The 16,714-nt window shown below is 35.9% G+C and overlaps 1 protein-coding gene across 5 annotated transcripts in view; it reads right to left on the bottom strand.

The window, feature by feature from the left end:
• The window catches only part of Rnls (renalase, FAD dependent amine oxidase), a 405,492-nt gene that overhangs the window by 74,071 nt on the left and 314,707 nt on the right, over positions 1 to 16,714 (bottom strand). For all 5 annotated transcript variants that reach the window (XM_023716220.1, XM_023716221.1, XM_004632117.2 and 2 more), the window contains one exon: positions 4,629 to 4,804. In XM_023716220.1, the coding sequence (XP_023571988.1) occupies positions 4,629 to 4,804 (176 nt within the window). The remainder of the gene's footprint in view (positions 1 to 4,628; positions 4,805 to 16,714) is intronic.

The raw sequence follows: 16,714 nt of genomic DNA, 5'->3' as shown, positions 1-16,714 counted from the left end.
TCCTCTGCACTTGTTACGGGTGGGCTTGGGTTCTGAGGTTGCATTTTGTTCCTTCTCGTCATTTTGTGTAGCACTGTCTTCTGCCCTTTTTGTAGATCTTTGCTGTAGTTATAACCTTCACACGTACTGAAGTTGGAGCTCTACAGAGTTTGGAGTTATCCAGCTGCGTCTGGCTTAGGTCTGAGTGATGTGGTCAGCTCCTTCGTGCTGCGGACCTGGGCTAGGACTGGGTCTGGGGTTCCCGGAAGTCGGCAGAAATTCCTGGGCTAGGACTGGGTCTGGGGGTTCCCAGAAATCGGCAAAAATTCCTACTGGGCAGGAGGGGTGAGGGAGGTACGGCGGAGTGGTGGGGGGCGACCCGAGGGGGTGGGAGAGGGTCCGGTCCACGCTGCACCTGGGCTGGGACTTGTCCCGCCGGCGCAGGTTAGCAGGAAGCTCTCCACACACTCACCGGACCTGGGCTAGGACTGGGCCAGTATATACTTAAAAAATATTAATTTTTTTATTTTTATAATGCCTTTAAACAAAAGCAGTGTTATGGTTTCTGGGCATGGCCCCAGGGTTCATGGACCTAAAGGTTGTCTCCCAGTGTGGGGAGGCGTGAATCTTGGAGAAGCGGGGCTTCCTGGGAAGAGGCTGGTTGTTGGGGTTCTGTCCTCAGAAGGGATGAGAAGCTTTTGTGGGACTTTTTCTGAGCCTAAGTTGTTATAAAAGAGTCTGTCTCCAAGATGATGCCTCACTATGTGTCGTCCCCTCTCGAATGTGCTCTCACCACTGTGATGATATCCACCGCGAGGTGAGAAAGACAATGGGGCCAGGGCCATGTGCTTCAGATTTTAAGCTTTCAAAACAGCTCATAAAGGACTTAACAATTTATTTATTTTTTGGTACCAGCAATTGAACTCAGGACCTTGAACTTGCCAGGCAGGTGTTGTGCCCCTGAGGTGCATCCCTGGCTTAATAACTTACGTAGTTTTAGGTATTTCAGTATATGAGGTGGAATCAAATATGCAGTGAATATTTAAAGATTATTAAAGTAGAAGGCACATGGCCATCAAATCTCAAAGCACTCCAGTTTGCTGTGAACACTTATCCTATGGTTCTTGGCACTTCTGAGGCAGTCTGGACATCTTCTTTCTTTGTGCTATTGGAGCTTCCTAGGTGTCCTACACTGATTTAAAATGTTTGTCATGCTTATTTTGACTTTGGGAAAGAGCCAGAGTTGTAGAGTGCTAGAATAAGGTGGATGAGGACACACCATTATGTTTTTATTTGACAGAAATTGCTGTAAGCACTTTGAATTGATTCAGGACATGGAAGCAGCCACAAAAAGCCACAAGAGAGGACCTGCAAAACAGCTTCAGAGAGTGGCGAGAGTGGTGGTGCGAGAGTGTTCAAAGTGAGGGGTGTGTTATGATGAGATTAATGGCAATGTATCTTTCACTGTAATAAATTTTTAATTAGAATAAAACACTAAAAATTCACTGTATTCTCTTTATCACACCACATAGCAATAGGAAACAGAAAAACGCAACCAGTTCTGTTCATAACAAAATTGAGAGGAACAGAACTTCTCTACATATCTTGCTTCCCCTACATTCACAGCAGCTCTTGTCAGTACCTCCACTACAGCAGTGTGCTTGTCTCAGCCAGTGAAGGTACATGGACACACATATATCACCCGAAATCCATGGTTTACATTAGCACTTATGTTTGGGGGTGTACATTCTGTGGGTTTGGAGAAATGTTTATAATGATATATGTGCATCATTGTGTTTTTCACTACCACAAAAATCTTTGCTCCACTTGGTCATTCTTTCTCCCTTCCAACATCTGGCAATCGCTAATTTTTTTACTGTCTCCTTAGTTTTGCCTTATAGTTAGAATCATACAAATGTCTTTTTGGAATTTTTTCTTTTACTTTGTAATATGCATTTAAATTTCTTCTACAATTTCTTATGGCTTGATAGTTCATTTCTTTTCAGTGTTGAATAATATCCCATTGTACTACAGTTTATTTGTTCATCTACTGAGGGATATTTTGTTGCTTCCAGTTTTGGCAATTATGAATAAAGTTGCTATAAACATTGACATGCAGGTTGTGTGTGGAAATAAATTTTCAACCTCCTTGCATAAAATACCAAGGAGGATGATTGCTGGAGTACATAGTAAATATGTATCTAGTTTTCTAAGATATTACTAAACTGTCTTCCCAAAGTCTATATTATTTTATAATTCATAAGCAGTAAATTATAGTTGTTGTTGCTTGGTGTCCTTTTTTTTTTTTTTGGTCATTCTACTTATGTAGCATATCTTACTGTCCTTTATGAGGGTGTATTTAAAAGTAAATTGGATAACATCTTCAACTTATCCAGCCCAGGCCTGGCACTATATAGTTATTCATCTTCCTTCTCTTCTTTCTCCCCATCCTGCACAGCATTTGATGCCAGGATATAGTATAAGGATTACAAAAAAGAGAACAAGAAGAAAAATAAAATTAACACAGAATGTGTCAAGCCTGCATGGTCTATGTTGGGGAATCCATACCACTTAGCATTTCTTGGAGGAAAGGAAAAGGAACAGTAGGCGAAATGTAGACTGCAGGAAAATATGGGCAGGATTTCTCCTGCAAGGGCATTATACCTCTACACAGATGCAGGGAAACTTAAAAACTAGCAAGTTGCTCCTTTCTAAATATGTATCCCTAGGCTTATGCTATATACTCAGATGGCAAGGGTGTATACATTTCTGTTAAATTCCAAAGGTTAAGATCAGCCCTTAAAAGGGGTTGGAGAATTGTCCCTTTGAGAAGAGGCACTGTGAACTAAATAGTTCAACCATTTTAAATCTCCTGACCTTTCATTAATCTATTTCCTAGGGTGATGTGCTATGCATAGAAACTGCATTAATAAGATCTCTGCTACAGATAATAATGTTATATTTGGTGAAATGTTCAAGATACCTAGAGAACTATATGAATAATGGCAAATGCAAACTCCTACATTTGAATAACTTATTCCCTTTTATTTTTATTTTTTTGCTTATTTTAGACTTTGTAGGCAATGTAGGTTTTAAGAGAGTTGTAAATATAGTGATAATGTCACCATCCAAATTGTAAGAAAAATTATTGTGAGGATTTGAATATATATTGTGTTCAAAGGAATTATTTAAGTTAAATTTTGTGATACTACACAACTGAATAAGTCATTTTATGATTATAATAAATCTATTTTATTAATAATTCTAATTTTAAGAAATAAGAACATTTTAAGACATTTTCAACTTATCAATAAATTATTTTTGAGAAAATGTGAAAAGAAATCCTATGAACTATTATGGGTTTTTTTTTTTTGGCACTGTGGATCAAACCCAGGACGTTGTGCTTGCCAAGCAGGCACTTAGGCCACTGAGCTATCTCCTGGCCCTTTACAAACTATTGTTTAAAAGAGTACTTAAGAATTTCAAAGTGACACAATGTATAACATATCTAGCTTTAAATTATAAGATTATCTCCCTGACTTCTTTTTCAAGCTAACCTAAAATTGAGTTAAAGATGATTTAAAGACATTCACCATTAAGGTTTTTAATGCTTTTAAAAGGAAAAAAAACAGTCTTGTAAAGGAACCATGACATGTTTAAGTAAATATTTTCCCCAAAGGTTCTCTGTATAATTTAACTTGAGAAGATATGAATAAACACATAGACTGTTGCAATGTTTTAGAAAGCAATTTACCATTTCTTAATTTTGGAAAGCTCTTTAAAATACACAAAATCTTCTGCATTTTCCAAAATACCAGTTTTTCTAATGGGCTCACAGCTTAGACAACCGGTAGTGCAGATAAATCTGTTAATCATAGGACTTAGAAATTTCAGGAAAAAAACAAAAACAAACCAAAAAACACACAGACAACTCACAGCATTTTTTCCTCCATCTACCCTTCATTCCGTTAATCCCCAAATGCCTTAACAACAGGATTTACATAGCAAAAGTTCTTTTCTCGAAATACCACAAGCTTCTGCTGTACTATGTACAGATTTTCCAAAAAGTCAACATTTACTTAATATAAAGAGCCTTGAGTTTGAGGTAGTGGAGCCATCAGTAGGTTTATCTAGCCCTGGGAAACAGCTCAACTAGGTGGTATACACAGGTACTCACCTTTTTCCCCTAAAGACTTCTGTTGGCAGCACTTAAACCAAAGTGGGAACTTAATAGAAATGAAAATAGGGTAGCAAAATACACTTACAAGGTTAATTTGACAGTCTGCAAAAGTTTGGGGAGATTATAGTGGTTTCTATATTGCCACAGTACTGATTTAGAAAAACCCCAGAGAAACAGTTGAATTTTGATATATAACCTGTTTTGCTTGCATAGGAAACCCCAGAATTTCAGGTGCATGCCTTATGATGCCAGAATTTTGACAGGACATTGATATAAATTGTACATTCCTCTTACTGAGAAATAGTAGAACAATGAAACCTATAGACTTGTTATGTACATGTTATGCAAAAATATTTGCTTCAAAGATCCCATGTTTATTTATTTTACTAAAGTGTGGCAAAGGATGAAATAGTCAGTTCTGCTGTGCTACGAAGAAAATGTGGCTCACACAGCTGAAGTATTGGATTACCTGTGAATGTCTCCATTTGTAGCATGTGGTAGCAACTGGTGGAGGCAAACCTGGTAAAATGTTTTCCAACTGCTGAAGGATTAACTCCTGTACATGCTCAATGCTGTGTTCCAAGTATGTCACTCCAAATGGTACTGTGGTATGAACCACCAGGGAAGGCCCGATTTCTGAAGACTCTGTGGTAAGAAAGAAACACAAGGATATGTCTTAAAGTAAGTCACATGGAAACATCACTCCACATTTCAAGTGAGTGGAGAAATCATCACAATAATCAGGCAATGAATGAGAAAAAAAGCGTTCTAATCTTTGAGCATAAATTAAGTCATCTCTCAAATGCAAAATCAAGCTTTTCTAAAAGGAAGACAGATTCAAACTGTGTTTTAGAGGACAAGTAGATCTTGCTAAAGAGCTAGAAGGAAGGGTTGGAAGAATACATATGTGCAACAGTGGGAGCAGTTGAGTGCATTGGTGTGTTTGTCCTCTACATCCACTAAATTGCAAGGTCTTCAAAGCAGGGTCCGTTGCTTTTTTTTTTATTTTGTGTTTTGTATATTTTAAAGAGTACAGGCAAGTGCTTATGTTGCTGAGTTATATCCCTGGCCCTTAAATTCTCTTAAAGCATTAAGATTAATTATTGTGGGGGGCCTGGCCCTAGCTCAGTCCTTTAAGTGGCTGCTTCCACAAAGCTGTCAGCCTCAGGTTGCTGGAGTTCGAACCTCACAACTGTCCCCTTGGCCAAAAGTGCCCTGAAGGCATTCGAGGAAGAAAAAAAAAACCCTTAAGATTAATTATTGTATCGAAGCCATAAGACCGATTTTTAAAATATCAATACCCTAAGAAAAATGACAGGGCCAGGGATATAGCTCATTAGAATAAGCACTTGCTTGGCAAGTGCAAGGGCCTGAGTTCAAGCCCTGGTTCTGAAAAAAAAAAAAAAAAACAAACAAACAAAAAAAAAACATAGGGAACTTGCCCATTAGCTCAGGTGTTTAAGTGCCTGCTGAAACAATACAGGCTCAGGATGCTGTGGTTCGATCCCCTCGTGCTCAAGCCAAACCAGACTGCCCTGAAGGCATCTTGAGCAGCCCCCTCCCCCTCCAAAAAAAAGAAAGAAAAATGATAGACTATTCCTGGACATAAACACAATAATCACTTTTTATTGTGGTAAAATATATGCAAAATAAAATTTACCATTTTAACCTATTGTGTATGTAGAATTCAGTGATATTAAGCATGTTCACATAATAATAACTAACATCAATCTCTAGAAATTTTTCATCTTCCCAAGATTGGGGTTATCTTCCATAACCCCAATAAACAGTGACTCCTTATACTATTGTTCTCTCAATTCCTAGAAGCCCCATGATATAGTTCTTCCTGTCCCTATGAATTTAGCCATTTTAGGTAGCTCTTATAAGTAGAAACACACCATGTTTTTGTGGCTGAATCTTTTCATTTAGTTTTTGAAGTGTATTCATAAAATATCCAAGTATTGGCACTTCACTCCTTTCCATTGCTGAATAAAATTCCATCATTGGTTGGATACATTGCAATTATCTATCAAGTCATCAGTTTGTGGATACTTGGGTTGCTTCTGTTTCTTGGTTATTTTGAGTAATGCTACTATGATCATGAATATATGGATGTCCATTCAGACCTTCAAACTTTGCCTGTACTTGTTTAAGGTACACACCTAGAAGTCCAATTGGTGGGCCATGTGGTGATTCTCTTTTTATGAAGAATCATACCATTTCAGAGCACCATTTTGCCTTTCCACCAGCAACATACAGGGGCTCCAATTTCACTACATCTTTGTTAACCCTTGTTATTTTCTGCCTTTAAAAATAAATAATCCTACTAATTGTACAATAAGCACAGTAGTTTTCAGTACACAATTTTTGGCAAGGGTCAGGACATTAAAAGTTGATAACAGTAGCAGCCTTAGAAGTAGCAGCACTGTTACTATCCACTTTCAGTGAAGCACTAGGATAAACAAGGCACACATTAAATAACTCATGGCACATTAACTATTTAATCAGTTACTTATAATAAATAGCTATAGAAGTCACCATTTTCCAAATAGAAATTAAAATTTGCATGAAATAAGCATTCTAAGTTCCTCAGATTCATGGTCATATCAGTGACTATGAATATAATATAATAAAACACTGACAGGATAAATTTTACTAGGGATGAAGATTGTCACAGTGAATCAAAACAATAACATCCAACTACATGCCTCTTCCAATAAAGACTCTAAAGCAAATTCTAATTCAGCTGTGTTGAGAGAATGTGACCTGCATGGTGCTTCTAGTATTTATCAAACGGCCTCATATACAGTTAGTTCTCATAAATGCTACATGTATGCTTGCGTACAATTTGTGGATGCTGAGTTAACACATTACTAAGTCCATTAGAACATTCTCTTCAATTGTGTGATTTTCAGCAACTTCATTCTTACCTTCTTTTGTCTGTTTAATCAATTACTAATGGTAAATTTGCTGATTTCTCCTTTCAGTTTTGATAAGTTTTGCTTCCTATTAGTTATGTTAGTAGCTTAATGCTATGTAAATCTCTTAATATGTTTTATTTTTAAAGAGAATAAAAATGTTAAAAAATCATTAGAAATGTTACACAATTTCACTAAACAAAAGAATAGAAATTCAACAATGGCTATATTGCATAATGTTGTCTTCAAATTAGTTGTTCAGATTACCAGATATAAGCATGCAAATTGGTAAAAAAAATTTAAGAAATTAAAAATGAGAAGAAAGAAACGTTAACTGTTCCTTTCAGTAGGCCTGAGAAATTGGCAGTACAGTCATACAAGCTATCTTGTATATATACATAAATGTGCATTTTTCTCTTCCTTCTTTAGTCTTTTTCCCACCTCAGTTATTCTTGCTCTTTGAATAGATTCTTTCCCTTTCACAGTATCTATTGTACCTTTCAAATTTTATTTACTTTTTCAGGTTCTTACTCTAGTGAGACAATACGATGTTTGCACATGTGGGTCTGATTTATTTAAGTTATAAGGATGGTCTTTTGTTGCATCCATTTACCTATAAAAGACTCCAGTTTATCTTTTTTTAATAGCCTAGTAAATACTCCACTGTGTAAAATACCACAATTTTTTATCCATGCTTCAGCTGATGAGCATTTGGGGTGTTTCCAAGACACAGCTATGACCATTGTGCATGGATGTACATATATCGCTGTGGCACGTTTTAACTTTTTATAACTAGACATTTTATTTTTTACTTTGATGCTAAATTTTTATGAAACAAATTCTTTCAGTTTTTAATTATGTCATTTTTTTGATCTTATTCTGTTTTCTCTCTACAAGTTTGGAAGTCATATTTTTGTTTGTACTTGTAGAGTTAGTTATACATTTAAGTATCTATATAGAATGCAAAGCTGAGAGTTAGTATCTTTATTACTTTCCTGAATGATATTAGAACTTGAGAATACTTTAACTAATTTTATATATTTTCCTTCTCTAGGATTATTTTACTTCTTCGAGTTTTTCTTATACAATCAGTGTTTGTTTATATTCACCTACAGTTTCCTTTTTGGATCTCAGATCCTGCCTCTAAGGTCATTTTTCTCCTTCAAAGTATCTTCTTTTAAGATTCACTGAATGAGGTTCTACTAGATGTAAATTCTATTGGTTTTTATTCTCCTAAAAATATTTTTTCACTCTCATTTGTCAACTATAATTTTGTTGGTATGTGACAATAGTTTGAAAATATTTTTTTTCTAAGATTTTTAAAGAAGTGGCTGAGAATTTAGCTCAGTGGCTTAGCTCCTGAGGTTCTGGGTTCAATTCCCTATTATACCCCCTCTCACCCCTGATGCAAAAAAAAAAAAAAAAAAAAAAGATTTCAATGATGTGATTCTAGTGTAGACTAGCATCTATGCAGGATGTGGAGAAGGAAACTCTTAATGTTACTGTAAGTCCTCTAAAAGTAATTTTTCATTTTCATTGGGATGTTTTTCTGGTTTTATTTTTGTCTTTGGTGTTCTATAGTTTCATTTGACATCTTGAGATTTAAATTTCTGCTTTTCTAACTGATGGGATTCTAGAATCTGAAGACTTTATTTTGTCATTAATTTTGGAAGCTGCTCAGTTTGTTAGTTTTCCCAGGATTCCCTTCTCTTCATCCTCTCAGTTCTCTTCTTATGGAAATATAATTAAAGATGTGTCAGATATTTTCATCCTTTTACAACCAGACAGAGACTGAGGAGGTTTCTTCAAAGAGGAGATGGTAATATTAACTCATCCCACCCATGGAGTAGGTTGTAAGTTCATGAACTTAGTCACAGAAGACAATTTCAGGACATGTCAGTGAGAGGCACAAGCAGATTTATTAGGCAGAGTTAAAGAAGAACACACACACACAGAAAATAGAATGTGGGTGCCGAAGGGTGGAGTACATTATGGTCTTGAGCTGGAAGTATTTATGTGTTTTGGGCAGTAGTCTCAAGACAGATGATCTAGGCTGTGTGTTCCTGGTGTCTGGCCAGCTACCTTTAGTGGGTTAGGTTAGAATGCAGACCATTTCCATGTTTGAGGTTTACTAATATGGTATGCAATTAATATCGCTATTTCCTTGATGGTAGAAGCCTGTGGAATTTGTGAATTGCAGAAAAGCACAATTTATAGTAAAAACACAGGCCTAACTTACAGGTTCTTGTATCTTCAAAAGTCTGTTTCATTTTTTTTTTATAGAATTAATTTCCTAGAATGCAAAAGAAAAGCACTATAGCCTTGGGTAAGTTTATGTTTCTGAAGCTATAATTTTCTTAAAAGTACAATTTTGTGATCTCACTACCATATGTCTTGAATTCTTTTTAATATTTTTATTTCTCTGTATACTAAATTTTATATAATTTCTTCTGATTTATCTTTCGGTTTATCATTCTCCTGCATTTATGTTTATTATGATGTTTGATTTGTCCTTTGGATTTGAAATTATTTTATTTTCCATTTTGTAAAAGTTCTATTTAACCATTTGGCAAATCATTGTGATCAATTTTGTTACTCTCTTTCTCCATAGAAATATTGCCATTACTATTTTTTATTCTTTAAACATAAACCTTATAGTTCTTTTACATTGTTTGTCTGGTTACTCTAGAATCTGTGGGCTTTATGAAGCTGATTTCAGTTTTCATTGTTGTTTTGGACAACTAAACTCATAAATGTATACTTTTCTATGTACTAAACACACACACACACACACACACACACACACACACACAGTGTCAATTACTTTTCTATCACTGGGACAAATATCTGATACCCCGAACTAAGGAAGGAAAGGTTAAGCTCACAGTTAGGGTAGGTTTCAGTCCATACTCAGCCGGCTCCAAGGCAGAGAGGGACTTGGCAGAGGGCAGCCGTTCATGACAGTGGAAAACAGCAAACAGCAAAAGGGAGGAGTAGTAGCAACAATGGATAGAAAGTAAGTCTGTCTTCCTTATGTTGCATTCAGGCTATCTGCCCCAGGCTGGGTGTAGTACTCATAATCCTAGAACTGGATCATGAATTAATCACAGACTCTAGAACTGCATGAGGTTTTGGGGACACAACTAGACTGAAACAGTAGTGCGCACACACACACACACACACACACACACACACACACTTTTTTTTCTCTCCCTCTTGTGAGCTCATGTTTCTAGGAATTTTATCTGACAAATTCTCTGGGGTGTGAGTTTAAAGTGGGGATTTGGTTGCTTTTCTGCAATATTGCCCATAGCTATTTTAACCAGATTTATACAATATGCCAGCAGAATATTTTCTGGCACCAAATTTGCCTTAGGACAGACTTGTGATTTTCGACCTGAGGTGAATCATTTTCTTTCTTTTTAGTATTTGATTTAAATCTAACTCATTTAAAGGCACATATGCACTTCATTGTTTTCCTCTACAGAGAGGGTAGATCAGACACAGAGAAATCAATTAAAGTTGTAAAAGTGTACAATCAGTGCTATAAATTATTTGCAAAACAAGGTAAATTTTTTCTTCAAAATAAAATTTATCAAGACTGATTAAGCCAAAAAGAAAATCAGTATAAACCAAAAAGTATGAAGGAAATTGAAAATAGTCAATACATTATTTTAAAAAAATTCAAAACAAAAAATTTAGGACCTGGTTGCTTTACTTGTGATTTCTTTCAAACTATTTCAAGCTCATATAATGTTGATTTTAGGCACACACATCACATTTACAGACAATTTTTTCATATTATATTAAAATTCATAAATGACCATGTATCTACTATAAGAGTATGTACAATGAAGTAAAACACAACAATTTCAATAAGCATTTACACAGTGCTAACTAATGAGGAAACAAAAGACATGAACAAAGGAAATTTCACCTAAATGAGATAGGATATCTTCTTTATTCTGATTGGTTTTCTTATGGTTTAGATCTAAAATGTCTCCCCAAAGCCTCACATTTTTGGAAGAGGACTGGATCATGGGGACATTATTCTCATCAGTGGAAAATGTTGGGATCTGTGGCATGGGCAGAAAAGGGGAGTAGTAGAGGTGTGACCTGGAAGGGTATGCTCTTGTCCCACCTCTTCCCCTTCTCTGCTTCCTGGATATCCCATGATGTGTGTGGAGTTCCATCACCTTGCCCTTGCCCCACACCTTTCTGCCTTCTGAAGACAACCAGCTATAGGCTAAATCTTTTGAAAACCATGGGTCAATATAAACCTCTTCTCCTTTAAGTGGTGGGTATCAGGAAGTTTACTCCAGTGACAGTTAAGTGACTGGCATATAATACTGGTACCAGATACAATGGCATATATACCATTGGCTGGCTTCTTTTAGTTTGATTTAAAGTGAGAAGTGTTGGCAAAAGGCAGAGTAGAAATATTTGAAAAGCTTACATTTTGGGCCTGAAAGGAACTCTGTAAAGTTGAGGCCAAGGGAGGTATGGCTGCTAAAGAAATCAGCATGATTAAAACAAAACCAAGTACTTTGTACACAGACAAGAAGAAAGATGCCTTGAGGGCACCTCAGGAATCAGCTAGATTCCACCCACTGCAGATTCAAGAGTGTAAAAGTAAGCTTCATTTGAGAGCCAGAGTCTCTGCTCAAGAAAAGTCACTTAAAGAATTTATTTCATATGCCCAGTCAGCCAGGTGCTAAGATGTCTTGCAGCCATGGTGCAAGGGCACCTTGTAGCTACTCATGCTGGTCGAAGATGTTCGCATCGTTTGTGTAGTGCTGGTTTTATAAGCATGAAGAAGGCAAGACTTAGGAAATTAGGAGTTAACTGAGGCTCCCATCAGATTTCATCAGAAGGTTTGGGACCCCAAGGAATGTGCCTTCAAGAGTGTAGTGGTACATGAAGCTGTAATAGTGAAGCCAAAAGTACACTGGGGACTCCAGAAAGTCATGGCACCTAGCAAGGCTATCAAGGTGGGGCTGGCCAAGCCTTTTGGAGTTAACATCTAATCACAACCTGCCCTGAGTGATGGGTATGAAGCTTCAGCATTTAATGTTTGTCTTACTGGATTGTGGTCTTGCTTTGGTCCCATTCCTTTCCATCCTCCTGCTTCTTCTTTTTAGAATGAGAATGTTTTAGAATGAGAATATACGTTGGAAGTATTTAGATTTCTTTTTTATTTTCAGAGGTTGTCCCAAATTTCAGAGGAGTCTTTGGAGTTTTCTGCAATGCTGGAACTGCTAAGACTTTGTTGAGTCTTAGAGACAGACTAAATGTATTTTGCATAATGAGATGGACATGAGGGTTTTTTCTTGGGGGGGTCAGGAAAGGGATATTACTGTTTAGATCTAAAATGTGCCTCCAAAGTCTCATGTGTTTGGAAAGAGGTTGGATCATAAGAACATTATACTTGTCAGTAGAGTAATCTGGTGATGAGTTCATACCTAAATGTGCTGTTAGAAGGTGAAAGCCTGGTCAGAGAAGAGAAGTCACCAGAGCGGTGACCTGCAAGGGTGTATTCTTGTTCTAGTTCCCACTACCACTCCAGGGCCATGACATGAGTGACATTGCTCCACTAAGCCCTTCCACCATGCCATTCTGCTTTGTAGCCAACTGATCAGGGACTAAGTCCTGTGAAAACCCATAAACCAAAACAAACCCCTTCTTTAAATTGCAAGTATTGGGGCCCAGGAGATAGCAAGTGCCTGCCTGGCAAGTGAAGGGTCCTGAGTTCAATCCCTGGTACTGAAAAAATAAAAATAAAAATAAAAATAAAAATAAATAAATAAATTGAAAGTATTGAGTATTGTGTTCTAGTGACTGGAAAATTACTAGTACAGATTTTACTATACTTTACAATATAATAATACAGATTTTCTGGTGGATATGATAATAGATTGTTCTGGTTGATACAATAAAATAAAAACTGGAAAGAATATGTATAACTTTAGGAAAGAAAAATAAGCTTATCCAAAACAATACAAAGCATCTAAAATTCATCAAATTTAAAAGTGCTACTGCTTTCCGTATATATCAATAATAACCCCTAAAAGTTCTTAATTCATTGTCTATAATTTTTTGAATATCACTAATGATTTCAAAAGAAAATAGAACAAGAATATAAAAATGCCATTTGAAAAAATCACTGAATGGAGATTTGCTTTGTTATATATTTACATGAATTAAATGAATTATACTGCTTCAGAAATTCAAATAATTTAGTACTGTTTAATAAAAATAGTGAAACAGAATACTTATCAGTGAAAATGTTCTAAACCATAATGAGTATTTAATGTAGGCTAACAGGAACTTAAAGCAAAGGGGAAAGAATGTACTTAAATATTGGTAACAAAAGTGGAGACATAGAAAAACTACTACGTTAGAGCCAAATTTCTCACTATTTCTGATTTCCCACTTGTCTAATCATATGAGGGTGTACATTCTTAGGTTGTAAGGCATTCCTGCTCCCCGTTATTCTTTCCTAGTTTTGCACTAAATGCTCAAACTCACCAAGACTCTTCTTAACATGCAAATACTGATATCTTTCCATCTCATAAATTTTATTTTTGTCATTATCCACCAAGGGACAGCAGTTGGGGTCCCCAAAGACCATCTCTAAATTCCATCTCTGACAGAGAGAAAGAGAACTAAAGGAATATAAAGAGTACAGATATAGTTATAGATCAAGAATGACAAGAAACGAGGGAAAACATTTCTTCAATAAAGTAGTCAATAAATCAGTGTGTGGGTGTCTGATGCAGTGTTTGGTGCCACAATACATATGACTGAGGTAGTTATGGAGTATCCATATTATTGAGAAAGATGAAATTCATGTAAATTAGTTATACAACTATTATCCACTAAATGGTATAGCCAACAGTGGTGTGTGTAACTGAAGTCTAGAAAACAGACTTATGTGAGACCAACTGAACAAGAAGCTGAGGACCACACAGTTTGAGGCAGAGCAGTTTGGTGGTAAATTTCCCTCTTCCCACTTCATGTGGTATTGGGTCAAATATCTTTGTCTTCTAGTCACCAGAATTCTTAGTAACAATTCAGTTCTGTGATATGGCTCTGGGGGCCCTGCAACAACTATAATGGGGAGAAAGCCAATTCCAGCAGTAAATGCAACATGAAATCGAACTCCTATTTGATGATGAGAGAAAAGCAGCCGAAAGAGAAGGAAAAAGGGTGGGTAGAGGAAGGGGAGACAGAGAAAGATACACACGGAGATCTCTCTTTCCCCTTCTTTGCTTTTCTAGGACAGCCAAATCAAACAAGCATATAGCACTGTGCCTTAGGCATTCCACCTCCTTGGCAGCCTGTCTACAGTTCTGTGTGTCTACTCCTGGCTCAGAACCAAAAACTAAGACTCACTATTCAGAGGGACTACCTTTACAGTTTATTTGCTTTTTTAAAAAAATCTCAACCAAAGATCTTACATATTAGTTACAGAAGCCAAAATTTAGCTATATGAATCCTGCTTACATCTCCAGGATAACTTCATTACCTTCAATTGTACCTACCTTAGGGAATTTTATAGGAAAAATTTCTACTCATTCAACACAATTTAATTATTTTAACTAAACAGCAGTTAAAATAAATTTACACTAAAGTACTAGAAATGCACACTTCTAAATTGTTGGCATGGACAATGCACAGAGAAAAGACGGCAATCCTTCCCTTTACTTATTTTTGTCCTATCAACTTTAAAGAGAAATATTTTTTAAATTTCCTTCTACATTGCTTCCCTGGAGATAGGGAGTTATATTAATTGATAAGAGCAATTACTTTAAAACAGTTGAGAAGTTTGAGCAAACAGCCTCATTTGGGGGAAGAAAGTAACAATATCTATAGAAGTGATAGAAGATGATAGTCAGTTTAAAAAAGATTTAGGAAGACAGGCCAATGGGGAATTAGATCTTGTTAGCAATTAGGCATCTAAGTTGCCCAACAAGCCCCTACTTCACAATTTAAAAGTGAAATAGCTATTAAAAGGGGGGGGATGATAGGGTTGAAATAGCTCTCTTTTTAATGAAAGGGAGTATAATTAGAATTTAAACATCATTTTCCCTTTTCCTGTAGAAGGTTATGCCTAAATTCGACTAACAAACTGTGATGCACTACATAAAATTGACAATTTTGAATTGCTACTGCTCTCCAAAAGAAACAAGATATGTTTCACTTAATTATGAACAAGTTAGATCCTTTCTTCCATCTTGTCCAGTGTTTGAGGGATGCAAGTGGAACTTTGCATCTTGAACCAATCATAAGCTCTAGAAGCCCACCCCATGCTGTGTGAGGCTTTGGGGGACATCTGGACACAAACTGTAACAGATATAAATAAGTGAGATTCCAAAATTATACTTTCTCAAATAGCATATCAGAAAGCTCTTGTTTCTCTATATTTTCACCAATGCTGCTTTATTTTCACTAATTTGGTAGGTTGAACTGTATCTTATTTTTAATTTTTGATTGTTTTATATGTTTTTTAAACACATATAAGTCCATTTTCCCCCCAGAGGTTTTTTATTTTTCTTATTCTTCTGGTGACAATAATGCCAGTCTTAGGATTGTTCTGCTGATTAAATCCATGTAAAATCAGAAGGTCAGGGTTTGGCACACAGTAGATGTTCATCAAGTGAAAACCTATCTATCAAGCCTGATTCACTTTACTTTGGAGGATTAAAGTTACTGAAATTGTATGATGCCTTCACTGATGGAAAATTTAAATCTCACAAAATAATGCAGGCATGAGGAAGATGCTCCTTGGGCTCATAGTATTTATTACATTATATAAAATCATATGTTCACTATCTTCTCTCCAGACTATGAATTTATGGATCATGTCTCCTGTATTTAGACATGAGAGTTGTTTTACCTTTCTTTTTTTACTTGTGCTTTTACTTGTTTTACCTTTCTATTTCCCCCTTGAAATACTGATTTTATGGAACTGAAGTCATTTCAGCCATGGGGAATGAAATGCAATCTGAATCTACCTACAGCTCAAACAAGTCTAAGGCTGATGAGATCCAATCTCTTAAAAAATAATCTGCCATATGCCTCTTTAGTTTCAAGTTCACTGAGTTCATGTCTCTTGTCCCCAGAGGAAGAAATTACAACTGGTTAACCACAACTGAGCATATTTATTTAACTAATTAACAAATTAATTAATCTGAGCTATAAATGATAAAAATTTTAACAACTTAGAGTAATATAGCCAAAGCCTTAAAAATCAGCTTTAAATTTTCCTCTAAAACTGATTTTAGACCATAAAAATATTAAAAATACCTCTTAAATTTTTAAAAGTCACATTAGCAGTGAATCTAACTTATTTACCTGGGACATATGTTTTTATAATAAAAAATACAGTGAAAATTTGGCACACTGTATTTTTAAAAATTTAAAAAAAAATTATTGGTACAATTTAGATATAGCAATGATAACCTTCATCTTATGGAATTTGTATCTGTCCTGGTATATCCTGATTTCTCCCCTATTCTTCTCCTCTCACACCCACCCCTCTTCACTTTTGCCTTCTTCTTCTTCTTCTTCTTCTTCTTCTTCTTCTTCTTCTTCTTCTTCTTCTTCTTCTTCTTCTTCTTCTTCTTCTTCTTCT

This window comes from Octodon degus, unplaced genomic scaffold (assembly GCF_000260255.1).
Source record: "Octodon degus isolate 3935 unplaced genomic scaffold, OctDeg1.0 scaffold00046, whole genome shotgun sequence".
Lineage (NCBI taxonomy): Eukaryota > Metazoa > Chordata > Mammalia > Rodentia > Octodontidae > Octodon > Octodon degus.
Note: the sequence above shows the minus strand (reverse complement) of the source record. Positions and strands in the feature narration are given on the sequence as shown.